A 13,436-nucleotide genomic window follows, 5' to 3' on the forward strand; every position below is an offset into this window, starting at 1 on the left:
CCGGACGCGCAGGCTCAGCGGCCATGGCTCACGGGCCCAGCCGCTCCGCGGCATGTAGGATCTTCCCGGACCGGGGCACGAACCCGCGTCCCCTGCATTGGCAGGCGGACTCTCAACCACTGCGCCACCAGAGAAGCCACCCCATAGCTCTTTATAATTACATTACATTACTTACTGTATTTTGCTCTATATAATAATAGTAACTGTGGGTGTGACTTTTACCCCTAAAAATAACTTATCGTTTATGGAGTCCTTCACTATGTGCCATGTACTGTGCAAAGCACTTTAAATACCTTCTCTCATTCATTTCTCACAACCTTATGAGGTATGTGAATTCTGCTTACAATGACAGAAAACTGGTGCTTAAAGAAACTAAATAACTTGCCCACAGCCTTCTGATTTCAGAATCTGGACTCTGTCTTTCTCTTCAAATTTCCCCCAAATTCTCCCTTTATTCCATCAGGGTTTTCAAAGTTTCAAGCAATTTTACATGTCTAGACAAGCTAAGATATACGTGGTGTAGACATGCCTGTATGGATCAAAGCTGTAGGACTCAGGACATACACAGAAAAGATGAGTTAGGGCTGGGGTAGCCAGAGAGAGAGATTCATGGGGGAGATGACAGTGAAGATAGTGTGTGGATAAAGTATGGGGGAAAGGTACACGCATTTGGGAGTAGGGCGGACCTGCTTACTTCTTGATACAACTTTCCGTTTCTCCCCGTCAAATGTTCAGAACCTGGTTCTTAACTACTACTCTGCACTACACATAGTAGGCCCTCAACAAAATTTCGCTGAAGGAAACACGTTATTTGTTAAACTGGATCCAAACCATTTCCTCTGAGCTGCTTCCTCAAAAATATTTGTTTTATTATAATGTTGAAGAGAAAACAAATGGAAACCTCAAAGAGAAAAAGAGTCTGTTGTTCAGTGCATTCTCATTTAAGGAAAGACCTTAAAATGAATTCAAATATATTAATGAGAAATATGTTCGGACAGCTGCCAATGTTCGTGAATTCAGCCCTCTGTTACGTAGCTACTGCTTACTCAGGAATTACACAGGTTTGCCAATGATAGCTGTTGACTGAAAATAAATATTTAATTTTGCTGTCTCACCCTACCTCATTTATTAAACAAGTTCTTTTATATAACTATCCTAAAGAGTGAAGATTCTTTAAGTCTCCACCAGATGTATTTCTGACAAACTCAAATTGTCAAGTTAATGATATTTTGGGGGGTACCAGTCCCTTTTTCTTTCTTTCTGTTTTTTTTAAAACTTTACATACATCTGCTCAAAATATTTAGATTTGGTGGCCACGTACAGAACACTTTTCACAGCAAACCTGATGAAATAATGTCATTTTTAGCTTTCCACTCACAGCTATGGCCTCAAATGATTAGACATGCAATTCTGAATTTGATTTATGGAAAATGGAGCCCAATTCTCTGGCCCCAGGCCTGAATGCTGGGATGGCAGAAACCCATGCTGGAAAAATTTTGTTTTCCAAGTAGATGAGGGTGATTAATGGAGAGGTTCCTCTCAAATCCAGCTCCCAAGAGTAAGCTGCTGTGCTCCGGGGAGCTAAAAATGGAATATTGGGGCTGATTATTCCTAGCTCCAAATGATTACGGACATAGGTTTGAATGTCACCATCAATGAAAAGAAAAAAAAACTCTATAAATTGAGAGTAGAGACGAGTTTATCTAACTTGGTCAATAATTCATGGGAAAATCCATTGAGAGCAATTTAAATAAAAGAAAAATTAATGTAAGTGGGTTCTTTTCTGGTCTAGAAAGAAATAAAACAATATTTTGCTCATCCCTTTAAAAATTAAGAACAGAGAACAAAAATCTACCAAAAATGAAAAAAAAAATAATTCGTTAATTAAATAAATGATAGAGTTACAGTAAATAAATAGATTTAAGTTACTAGCTTATATCTTAAAAAGCTAAATAATTACATCTTGATTTTATGACCATTTTGGTTGGGTGTGTGTGTGAAAATGGGCAGAAGGTGAAGCCAACATGGATGAAAAAGACAGACATGCAGCACACACAAATACCCAAAGGAGAACAAAATCAGATGTGGTGAGGCTGATCTAGTGATTATGAGAAACAGTTAAAGACACACTGCAAAAAACAGAGACAGAAAGAGCAAGATACACATGTATATACTCATGAAAAGACAGAGGACAGAGGAAAAGGAGAGCTAGAAAGACAAACATTTTCATTAGTTCAACAAATATTTATTGAGGCAAAAACAGATCCAGAGAGATGGGGGAAGCAGACAGGGGAAGCTCTGTAAATCCCTGAGCTTGGCCAAATGAACTCTGACTGTTGATCGAAACTGTACAAAATTGTTTTGGGGGGATCCACCAAGTACAACAGCACTATGCTAGACAGTAAAGGCGACAAAAGGATAAATCAAAAAGACTCCCCACCCTCTAAGGGTTTATTTAAAAGTTGAAGGGGGTCTATGAGTGAACTCTCTGCTGGTTTCATCATTCTTGAAAATGATGAACTTGCTGGGAATATAAAAGAGAACTTTCCGCAGCGCAAGCAGGATTTCTCCTTTGATTTTTCATTGTAGATTATAAGGGCTTTACAAAGGTATGCAGAAATACAGAACTTTCCTCTTGCACCTTCAGAGGTCAGAAGCATAAATAACAACCAGGAGGGGAAATCTCTTTGGTATGCCAAGTTGTTTGGCAGCCTAATCTTTGTTCCTGGAGGAATCAGTCTTGCTTCATTACCTAGTATCTGGGAGATATTTGAAACCATCTCTTACTTTTTTTTCTTTTCTGAATTTAATGATATTTTTGGCTCAGTTGGGTCTAAGTGAGAATGAGCAATCAAAACAAAATTATAACATTTTCCGCTCCCCAAAAGACAACTCCGAATATAAAAACACTTTATGAATAAATAAATAGCTCCCATTTAAACCTACAACTAGGGCCGTGTTTGTCCATTAGACATATAATGTGAACCATATTTTATATTTGGGGGAAACTCTATTTTCAAAAGCTCAAAAGGTGAAATTAATTTTAATAATATATTTTATTTAACACAATGTATGTAAAATATTTCAGCATGTAACCAATATAACATTTATTGATATGATATTTTGCATTGTTTATTTCATAGTAACTTTTTGAAATCAGGTGCATGTTTTATACTTGTAGCTTACCTCAGTTTGGACTAGCCACATTTCAAGTGCTCAATAACCACATGGCTACCATATTGGACAGCAAAGATCTGGAATGCTACTTCTCTATGGATTGTGTATCATTTCCTATTGTTAGCTCCATCAAAGGTCCAGCTAGATTAAACTAAAATCTAAAAGGTAACTTTCGCCTTCCAAGTCACCTTAGTACAAAATACTGTGTTCTTTTAACCTGCCTTGTGGTGTTAACCTTTTGGACAAAAAGAAAGTGAGCTGAGGTTTGTACATGGACTTGAGAAGGCACGGCTTCCTGACTTAAGTAAAGCAACCAGTTCACTAGAACTTCTAGTTTACTAGAAGTTAAGGAGGAAAACTCCAGGTGAAATAATGGCTACAGAAGCCAGCCCTACCCTGCACTTGGGTGAATTGAGTAAGCATGTCACCCAAGGTACCCTATTTAGCCTCTTCAAGCATTCATCACTATAGATTGTAAGTTCCTTGAGGGCCCACACTATCATTAGTGAGCTCTGCTTCTCTCGCGTTTAACAGTGCCTGGCATATAGTTGGTGTTCAATAAGCGTGCACTGAACAAATAAATTAATTCAAATAAATACAGTCTCTCATTTGCACTAGACACATTTCAAGTGCTCCATAGCCACAATGTTAGTGGCTATCATATAGGACAGTGCAGATGTAGAACATCTCTATCATCACAGAATGTTCTAGGGGACAGCACTGTCCTAGAGCAATGGGCAGAAATACTATTTGACTTGTTAAGTTTTAGGGGTCCTCTAGAGACCACAAAACCTTTTTTTAGGAGCACGGGAGAATACCAGTGACAGCAAATGACAAAGAAAGAAGCAAGAGCACAAACAGGTATATATTTTGCCCTCCTAGAAAGTTTAAATGCAGCAAACTTACGGTTTCCACTGCAAGAAGACACTTGGCCATATATTTCTCCCTTAGTTTCTGCCCCCTTCTTAGGGTCTTCTCACCTTGATTCCCACCAGGCACAGTCCCCAAGAGTGTCCCTCTTACCCTCTAGCCAAAATGTCTAATGAATGTTTTCCCTTATTTCCCGAGATAAGTTGGCAATTTCAAAAGAAACTTTAGTAAAAAAGCTGGGGGAAAACGAAATAAAATACAAAAAATCACAAAAACAGTCAAGCTTATATACAGTCTATAATTTTCTGAAGCTAAGGATCCCAGGAAAAGCAGTGAGGTGCTTGAAGAAATCCTACATTCCCTTATCTGAAAACAGACTCCAGTGGCTGAGGGGCTAGGACAATTCTGCAGCCACATTAGCTGTATCCCTTTCTTCCCAGCCCCTTGTTTCAGTCAGGAGACCTCTGGGGTGCCTGACATACAGTTGTTGGTACGCCTAAATATCTTGTCTCATTTCCCATTTAAGGACACCCCTTTAGAACGCTTCATTTCTCTTTAAACAAAACATTTCCCTGTTTCAAACCCTGTTGCCTACTCAGGCACTCCTGTTTAGTTTCACGTGAAGGCTTGAGAAACATGTCTAATTACAGCTGGCTTGTAGAACTGGTGACTCCCACCGTTAGCTCTGGTGAATGATCTAGCCCCCTGGTTTCCAGGTCTAGCTGATGGTCAGGATTATCTGAGGAACTGTCCCAAAGTTCAGATTCCTGGGCCCCGCTCCAGACTTCTGAATCAAATCTCTGGCAGTGGAGCCTGGGAATCTTTATTCCTACGAGCATACTAAGTGAAAATGATGCGCTCCATCCCATTTAGGGATTATTGATCTATTTCTTCCTTACTCAGATAGCCAACTCTGCCCACCTCTGGATCACTCAATCAGGACCTTCCTTACCATCACTCTGTCACTTTACAGTCTGAGAATGAAACAGGATCTTAAGCATAACATCCATACAGATGTAGAGGGGGACAGGGATAAAGGGGGTTTTCATACAAGCTTAGAGGTTTCTATAACTCTACTGCTTTTCGAGACGAATCGGTTTGAATCGTGTAACTCTATGGGATGAAAGCATCAGTAAATAATTCACTGTTAAGCTAACAATAGTGCAGATTCCAGCAGGATATGTTCCTAGGTTAATGAACAGTCTGACAGCCAGAAAGGCCGATATTAAGAATGCAAAACATGAATGTAACCTAGAAAATGAGAAGCATAATTTACCAGAAATTCAAGCTGTTATTGCACTTTAATATATGTCTCTGGTGCTCATCTTTTGATAGTTCACATAATAATCACTTACCCTTGACCTATTTTTTCAAATCTTGTGTATTTTTTCTTTGGGTCACCAACACTCACAATGCTTCCTGAGGGGAGGGAGGGGAGAGAGAGAGAGAGAGAGAGAGAGAGAGAGAGAGATTTAAATTGATTGATTTTCCTCTATTTAATATTAAAATTTAAGATGCCAGAGTCAATGACAAATAAAATATTACAGCAATATTCTTATGTGATTTCTATAATTTATATGGATAATGATATATTTTATTAAAGTAACAAACAGTAATATATTAATTAAACTAGTAGTAATAACCCAGATGCTTATACTCAAAATTGATGACGTTTGGGAAGCAAGAAGGACTGATCATAACCCAACATTTATAAAAAGTTCCCATAAAAGGATACTGTAGATTAGGAGATTAAAACATCTAAGGACTTGCACATAGTATTTAATAAAATCACTATCTTCTCTGAATTGGAGTAAAATCGAGTGCTACAGTACATTCAGTTTTGCTGGAAAAATATCTCTTGAGCAATTAATATGCACCCAGTACTGCACTAAGGGCGATGGGGGATGGGGAATGGCTCTAATAAAGAATAAAGGTTAATCATAAAGTAATGAGACTTACTGTTTTAAAAAAACTTACATCCCTGTACACCTGAAACTAATATAATATTGTAAAACAACTATACCTTAATAAAAATTTGTATGATTATAAAATAAAATCCTAAAAAAACTCCATACATCCCTGAACCTAGGCCCCTATTAGCACTCCAAACATTTTTAACAGCTTTACTGAGATATGATTTCCATACCATAAAGTTCACTCAAAGTGTACAATTCAGTGGCTTTTAGTAAATTTTTAGAGTTGTGCCAATTTACTCAATTTTACCATGATCTCATTTTAGAACATCTTTATCATCCTAAAAAGAAATCTTGTACCTGTTAGCAGTCACTCTTGGTCCCCTCTTTGCTTACCAACCCATCCCTAGGCAACCACTCACCTACTTTCTGTTTCTATAGGTTGTTCCAAACATTGTGGAGTCAGTTTACAAGCCACACAAGAAAACCATTCATTTATCATGTTTGGCTCTGGGAAAAAATATTGGTTTTTGCAATTTCAAAATTTCCAGTCCAGTCAATACTTGCCACCACTCAGAATAAATCTAAAGGAAGTGACATTGACTCTCCAATGCAATGCTCAAATAGGTACAGAAAAATTCCGTGCCACGGCAGCATCATGGGAATAAGTTCTCAAGTGGACTACTTGGAAGGGAATCATTTATTTGGATCCTTCTGGCCCTCCCTTCTTTCCTTATGGAAGCAAAAATCAGTATCATTACCTTTAAGTTATATCTTACTAACATGGCCCCTATTCAAAGAAGTGTAGAGTCAGTTAGTATAACAAGATTTATACACATGAACTAATTAAGAGAAGGTCTGTGGAGTCTATCTCCTAATTGTCACTCTTATCCATTCCCTCCTCTTCATACCCATGGCCACTGCCATTGTTCAGGTCCTCAACATCTCTTGTTCAAACAATTGTGCTGGTCGTGACCTACCTCTAAACTCTGCCTTCTCTAATTCCTTGTCCACAATGCCTTTGGAATAGGGTAACCATGTAACTCATAAACGAAGACTGTCTTGGATAAACTGAGATGTGAGGTCAGCCTACTTCAGAGTGATTTCACTCCATTAGCCATAAATCGTCAAAAGTTCCCCCTTACTACAGGATCAATTTCAAATTTCTTAGTCTGGCATAGAAGGCCCTTTACCATCCAGCAGCATCTAGCTCCTACCTAACCAGTCTGACCTCATATTATTCCTTTCCTCTCCGTCCCTCCGACTTTATACCCTAGCAACACCATCACTATCCAAGGCTTTGGTCTTTAGACATGCTCCCCCTTTCCCTTTCCTATCAAACCCATGAATTCCTATTTATTATTTAAGTGTAATATCAATATTCTTCTCTGATCATTCTAATGAGACTTACATGCTTCTTTTTGAGGGCAGGAAGCTTGTCTTTTCATCCCTGTAACTTCAGTGCCCAGAACAGTGGCTGCCACTGAATTTGCTGACTAAATGAATGTGAACAAGCAAATATGTATTCAAGAGCTAAACTGTGTGCTACAGACGATACTTCGTGCTAATTTAGACGTGATCTAGTTTCTGGGCTAGTGAACAACTTCATTCAGACCTACCAGTAGATAGTATACCTGGAAAAAAAAATGTTTCATTCATGGGTTGTTCATCCATGGTTGTTAGGTTTGTTGTTGTTTGTTTTTCGTAAGAGAAGTCCATGTTTCAGTTAGGTTAAATAAGAGTCACGATATGTGAGTCGTTGTAATTCTTTTCCTCTTGTATTCCCAATCTCAGTCAATGGTACAACTATCTGTCTACTCAGTAGCCCGAGTCCGAGATCTGGGAGTCACCCTGACTTACCCCTTACCTTCACTCCCCATGTGTGTAGTTGTCCACTGAGTCCTGGGCCTGTATCTGTTTACCTCCTAGATACTTTTTGAATCTGTCGTCTCCTCATTACTACTGTTCTAGTTAGGCCCTCACCATTTTTTGTTTGGGCTATTCCGACAGCCTCCTAACTGGATTCAGAATTTCCAGCCTCTGCCCACTCGAGTCCAGGCTCCACACCTATGTCAGGATGCTCTAAGTGCAGACCTGATCACGTGATTCTCTGGTTCAGGGGTCCTGGATGCTTCCTCAACACCTACAGGGTAAAGCTCAATCTCCTTGGCATGGAATGCAAGGTTCTTTGTATCTGGCTCTTGCTTCATTCTCCATCTCATCTTCCCCACTTCCCCACTAGAACCTTATGCTCTCACCATAACAAACGAATTGTAGCTCATGATCAGATCCTGCTTAGCGACTTGGCTCCCTCTCTTAAAACTCCAGTGCTCATATCCACCACCAATTCTACTGATATACTCAAGTGGCACTGAATAAGTTAATGTTCCCAACCATATACTTTTATACTTTCTTTACATGCTATTCTCTGCCCGCAATGTCCTTCTTAAGTTTTCTTCCTGGCAAGTCCTTATTCACGCTTCAACTCAGCTTCAGTTATGCCTCCTCTAGGAAGGCTTCCCTGATGTTTTTGGAATAAAATTAATAATTTCCCTTCTCTGTACTGCCATTGTACCTTCTCTCTCTCTCTCTCTTTCTGCCTCCTCTTTTGCTTTTTTTCTTGTTTTTGCTCTTGCTCTCCTTCTCTGTACTTAATATACCATCCATCTATATCTATGTATTTGACATCCCCTTATAGACTGTGTCGTAAGGACAGGGGCCATGTCTTATTCATCTCTGCATCCTCAGTGCTTCCCCATATAATGCTGTATGTGAAATACGTTGGTTACTCAATAAATGTCTATTGAATTAAACTCAAATAAAATTAGGAATTACATTTAGTAAATGCCCCGTATTTTAAGGCAGGGGTTAGAGAATGTATTTTACTTGAGCTATCTCTATAGAATACCACCAATGTAATTCTGAGTTGCTATTTCATTTTTCAGATTGTCTCACAGATTTCTACATCACTGAGAACTACCTTCCTTCAAGCCAGCTGTGAATGGGTAAGGACCTGGAACTTAAAAAATTTTTAAATGAAATGACGATTTTAAAGTCACTTGAAACCACAGTTTTATTAAGCAGTTTAAAGTCTTCTAAGAAAGTTATACTATTAAGTTGCTGAGCAAACTCTTTTCCATAGACTGAACAAAAGCAAATAAGCTTCACCCCAAGCCACTTTCTGAATTATGACCAATTCCAATTGGCAGGCTTCAGTTAATGAGGTTTTTATTTTATTTTATTTTATTTTTATACAGCAGGTTCTTATTAGTTATCTATTTTATACATATTAGTGTATATATGTCAATCCCAATCTCCCAATTCATCCAACCTCCCACCTCCCACGCCTTGCTTTCCCCCCTTGGTGTCCATACATCTGTTCTCTACATCTGTGTCTCTATTAATGAGGCTTTATGGCAGTAAATTACTCAACTTTTATTTCCATGGTATGCAGGATAAAAACAACAACAACAACAACTGGGAATAAATCCTTTCATGAGGATTACCGAAAGACAACCATTTTGAGGCGCTTCTGCTTCTGAATTTAACTGCTATTCTAATAAAATGGCGTCCTCATGCCCATTACCGGTCACAGGAGAGTGTGTGCTGCCATCTACTGATGCTAAGCAAGTGAACAGCAGGCCTTGTGTACAATTCCGAATTACAAAACAAGCTTTTACGGTGACCTCTTGCATCAGAGCCATTCTAATTTGTGTTCCTAAATTATACTAAAGAAAGGAGAAAACACTGGTACACGATAGGGATAAAGAGACAAAATTCAGCAACTCAACATCAAAAGGAAAAAATGATGGTAATACCAGAACGACTTCCAACCAGAGCAATTTCCTAAATGAGAAACAAACCATTCACTTTAAAGTACAAGGATTTAAGAAATCACTAAATACTAGTATTTGAAAATAGGCTTCATGATGTGGTTTCAGTGACAGAAAAGCCCATCAGTGTGTTCGCCTACATGTCAAGGAAACTAAGTTGAACTCCAAGCATTAAAAGACTGTCTGTTTGGCATAATGAAGGTTTTGATTTCTGAGAAAAAGCAAAAGAACTCTCTGAACTAATATTAGTTCTATCTGAGGGGGGATTCGGAGAAAGAGTTTTGAGTGGGGAATGCTGGGGGAGGGGAGGGACTAGAGGAGGAGGTGATTGCACAATTCTGCTGACAGTCAGCACCTTTTGAAAAATTTCACTAAAATGTAGGGGTTTCTTTATTTTCCAGCAGATTCAGACCAGACCACAATGAACAAGGCAGACCCAGGCTATCTGTCTGTGTAAAACTGAAAGATGATCTGTTCATTTCAGCCATTAATGATCCCATGGTCTGGCTCCCACAATCAGTATCTGTGTGGAAGAAGAATAGCCTGACAGCTCTGTGGTCTGGGCTGCCCACGTCATAGTAATCAGATCCCTGAGACTGAAGGTGAGGCCGCCCTCCCCTCCTCCCCACGCTTATGGTGGGGTCCACCCTGGTATGGGCCGTAGGCCATTTTCCTACCTCCCTGTCTCCCTTTTCCCTCTCCGTTGCCTCTTAGTACAGGCTCCTTTACTCCTTCCCCAAGCCCCTCCTCCTCAGTGATTTCTGTACAGGGCCCATACATCTGGGATTATTGCTGGTTTCAAACATTCTGTCCCCCTGAAGATCCTAGGCCCCAATTTTTTTTTTTTTTTTTTTTTTTTTGCGGTACACGGGCCTCTCACTGCTGTGGCCTCTCCCGTTGCGGAGCACAGGCTCCGGACGCGCAGGCTCAGCGGCCATGGCTCACGGGCCCAGCCGCTCCGCGCCATGTGGGATCTTCCCGGACCAGGGCACGAACCCGTGTCCCCTGCATCGGCAGGCGGACTCTCAACCACTGTGCCACCAGGGAAGCCCCCGAATTTTTTATAGTGAAAAATACGGTTGCTCTCATTGTGGAAAACACAGCATAATAATTCTAAGCAACTATTTATTGTGCTGGGTGGCTTACATACTTTGCCTCGTTTGGTCCTCACAAAATCCCCATTATACCAGTACAATTGTCTCCATTTTTCAGATGAAGACACTAAATTTTAGAAGAGTTCAGTGACTTGTCTAAGGACACACAGCTGGTCTGGGTCTATGACTCACTCAGACTCAGTTATGATTCACTTCAAAGTCTGTCCTATTGTATTATCTTAATAAGGCTTTATATTCATGTAATAAAATAGTAACTACCATTTATTGAGCACCTATTGTGTACCAAGTACTCTTGCTGGAGGTTTTTACATACATTATTCTCATTGAATTATCATAATGCTATAAGGTTGGTACCATTATTATCCCCATTTTTCTTAATGAGGAAAAAGAGGTCCAGAAAAGTTACAATAACTTGCCTAAAGTGACACAGCTGGGAGCAATGGGCTTGCGATTTGAATCTGGGCCTTTCTGACGCCAATACCTGTCCTCTTAGCCATAGGTTGGGCTACGTAAAATCCATCCTGTAGACAGAGTCCTAAAATGTAGTTACGATTCTCATCCCCATTTGGCCAATAAGAAATGAAGGTTCAGAGGGGTTCAATAACTAGCTTAAGGTTATATAAGCGAGTAAGTGGCAGAGACAGGGCCCAGAGAGGGTGACGGTGAAGCAGAAGCAGGAAACACTGACTTTGCAGACTTTGCAGTAAAGCTCAGCCTGGATTTGCTTCGTGAAAAACACTCCTCCATTTCTTGGCAGGTGTGCCCTGCCGACATCTGTGAGCACAAGGTAGGGTTGAGAGTTGCAGGTGGCCCACAGGCTGGAGGGAAAAAGATTCTCTCTAGGCCCAAGCATTCTCCAATAGAGAAAAAAACTGACTTAATTCCTAATTAAAAATGTAATCAATCAAACATGGCTTTTTCCTCTTCATCATGTTGCTCAGTGTAGGGCAGAATAAACAACAAATTATAAAAACCACAGCTCCAGAACCCTTACAGTTTGCAAGCAAAACAAGATCTTGCCCCCGCCTCAAAATAATGCCTGTTTCTGTCAGTGAACTTAAGAAAGCTATACATGTATTTTCATTATAATAAATCTACTGAGACTTGAAACAGTTATCAAATAATCAATTTTACTAAAGCGAGGCTGCTAGATTTTTAAAATCTGATATATTCTCACAGGTCATGTAAAGTAAAGGAAAAAAACTGAGGCAATTGTCTGAATACTTGAACTGAAATTATCCAGGCAATTCTTTCCTTTATTCCTTCCCTTTTACACAAATAGACAGCTGGCAAATGCAGAAGCAAAGTGGGTAATGGAAATAGTATAAGCTTTGAAGGCAAACAGATATGAATTCCAACTCTGGCTCTGCCACTCATTAGTTTGGTGATCTGGTCACTCCAGCTTTTTGAGGCTTACTTTCACTGATCTATAAAATGAGGCTATGAAAATCTACCACAAGGGATTACTGTGAAAATTAAACTTGATAATGTATGTGAAGTGGTCAGCAGAGAAGGCACTTAATAAATGGGAATTATTGCTGTTGTTATTAAGGAAATAGTTGGTATTAGCACTAGAGGCATGTTTGATCGTGTACAGTAAAGTCGGTTGGCTCAATTGGTCCCTCAATTCCAGTTCTGAGCGCTGACAACGGCAACCCAAACCTTTGCCTTTCCAAATACCTCTGTGTCAGACTGTCTCAACATCAGCACTGTTGACATTTGGGGCTGAATAATTCTTTGTCGCAGAGGGAAAGGAAGGAGGCTACCCTTTGCATTATAGAGTGTTTATAAGCATCCTTAGCCTCCATCCACTAGATGCCAGTGGCATTCCCTGTGCTGTGACAATAAACATGTCTCCAGATACTGCCAAATGTCCCCTGGAGGGCAAAATGGCCCTACGACCACCTCTGCAGAGTCTTCCTGTGGCCTATAGCCTGCACTGCTCTCTTCCTTTCCTGAGTTCTTTTAGACAGTTGCATGAAACAAGATGGCCTCCTATTCTCTCATTGTATCACACTATTAAATCTTATCTTCCAAATAAAATTGTAAGTTTCTTAATATCAGGAAATTGTTTTTCTATGGTTTCCTCCAAAGACTCTGGCATAGAACACGTAAGTAGGAACCCAGTAAAGATGCATTTGTCTGCTCATTTTTTCACCCATTCAATCAACAAGCATCCGTTAAGTGCCTCTCTGTACCAGGCACTTTATTAGAGCTGGATGTACGGGAAAAGAAGGCACAATCTCTGTCTTTAAAGAGCTCCCAGTCTAGTGAAGGAGACAGACAAGTACAGTGTGATATTTGCTGCAATAAAGGCAGTGAAAAGAAGGTCCATTGACTCAGACTGAGAGAGACAAGGAGGGCTTTCCTGAGGAGGTGTCTTTTGAGCTGAGGTTTGAAGGATGAGTAGGAGTTAGTCAGATTGGAGGCACGAACTGTAGATAACTAGTGATTTGTTAGATGCTTTTGTAGTATGAGTTTAATGAATGTGCTTCACAGAACTTTGACTCTTTTCAACAGAGGATTTT

The 13,436-nt window shown here is 39.8% G+C and overlaps 1 protein-coding gene across 1 annotated transcript in view; it reads right to left on the reverse strand.

The window, feature by feature from the left end:
* PAK3 (p21 (RAC1) activated kinase 3) overlaps positions 1-13,436 on the reverse strand; it is a 116,569-nt gene that overhangs the window by 37,056 nt on the left and 66,077 nt on the right. The window contains exon 13 of the mRNA XM_060002440.1: positions 5,403-5,466. Coding sequence (XP_059858423.1) covers positions 5,403-5,466 — 64 coding nt within the window. The remainder of the gene's footprint in view (positions 1-5,402; positions 5,467-13,436) is intronic.

Source organism: Delphinus delphis, chromosome X (assembly GCF_949987515.2).
Source record: "Delphinus delphis chromosome X, mDelDel1.2, whole genome shotgun sequence".
Classification (NCBI taxonomy): Eukaryota; Metazoa; Chordata; class Mammalia; order Artiodactyla; family Delphinidae; genus Delphinus; species Delphinus delphis.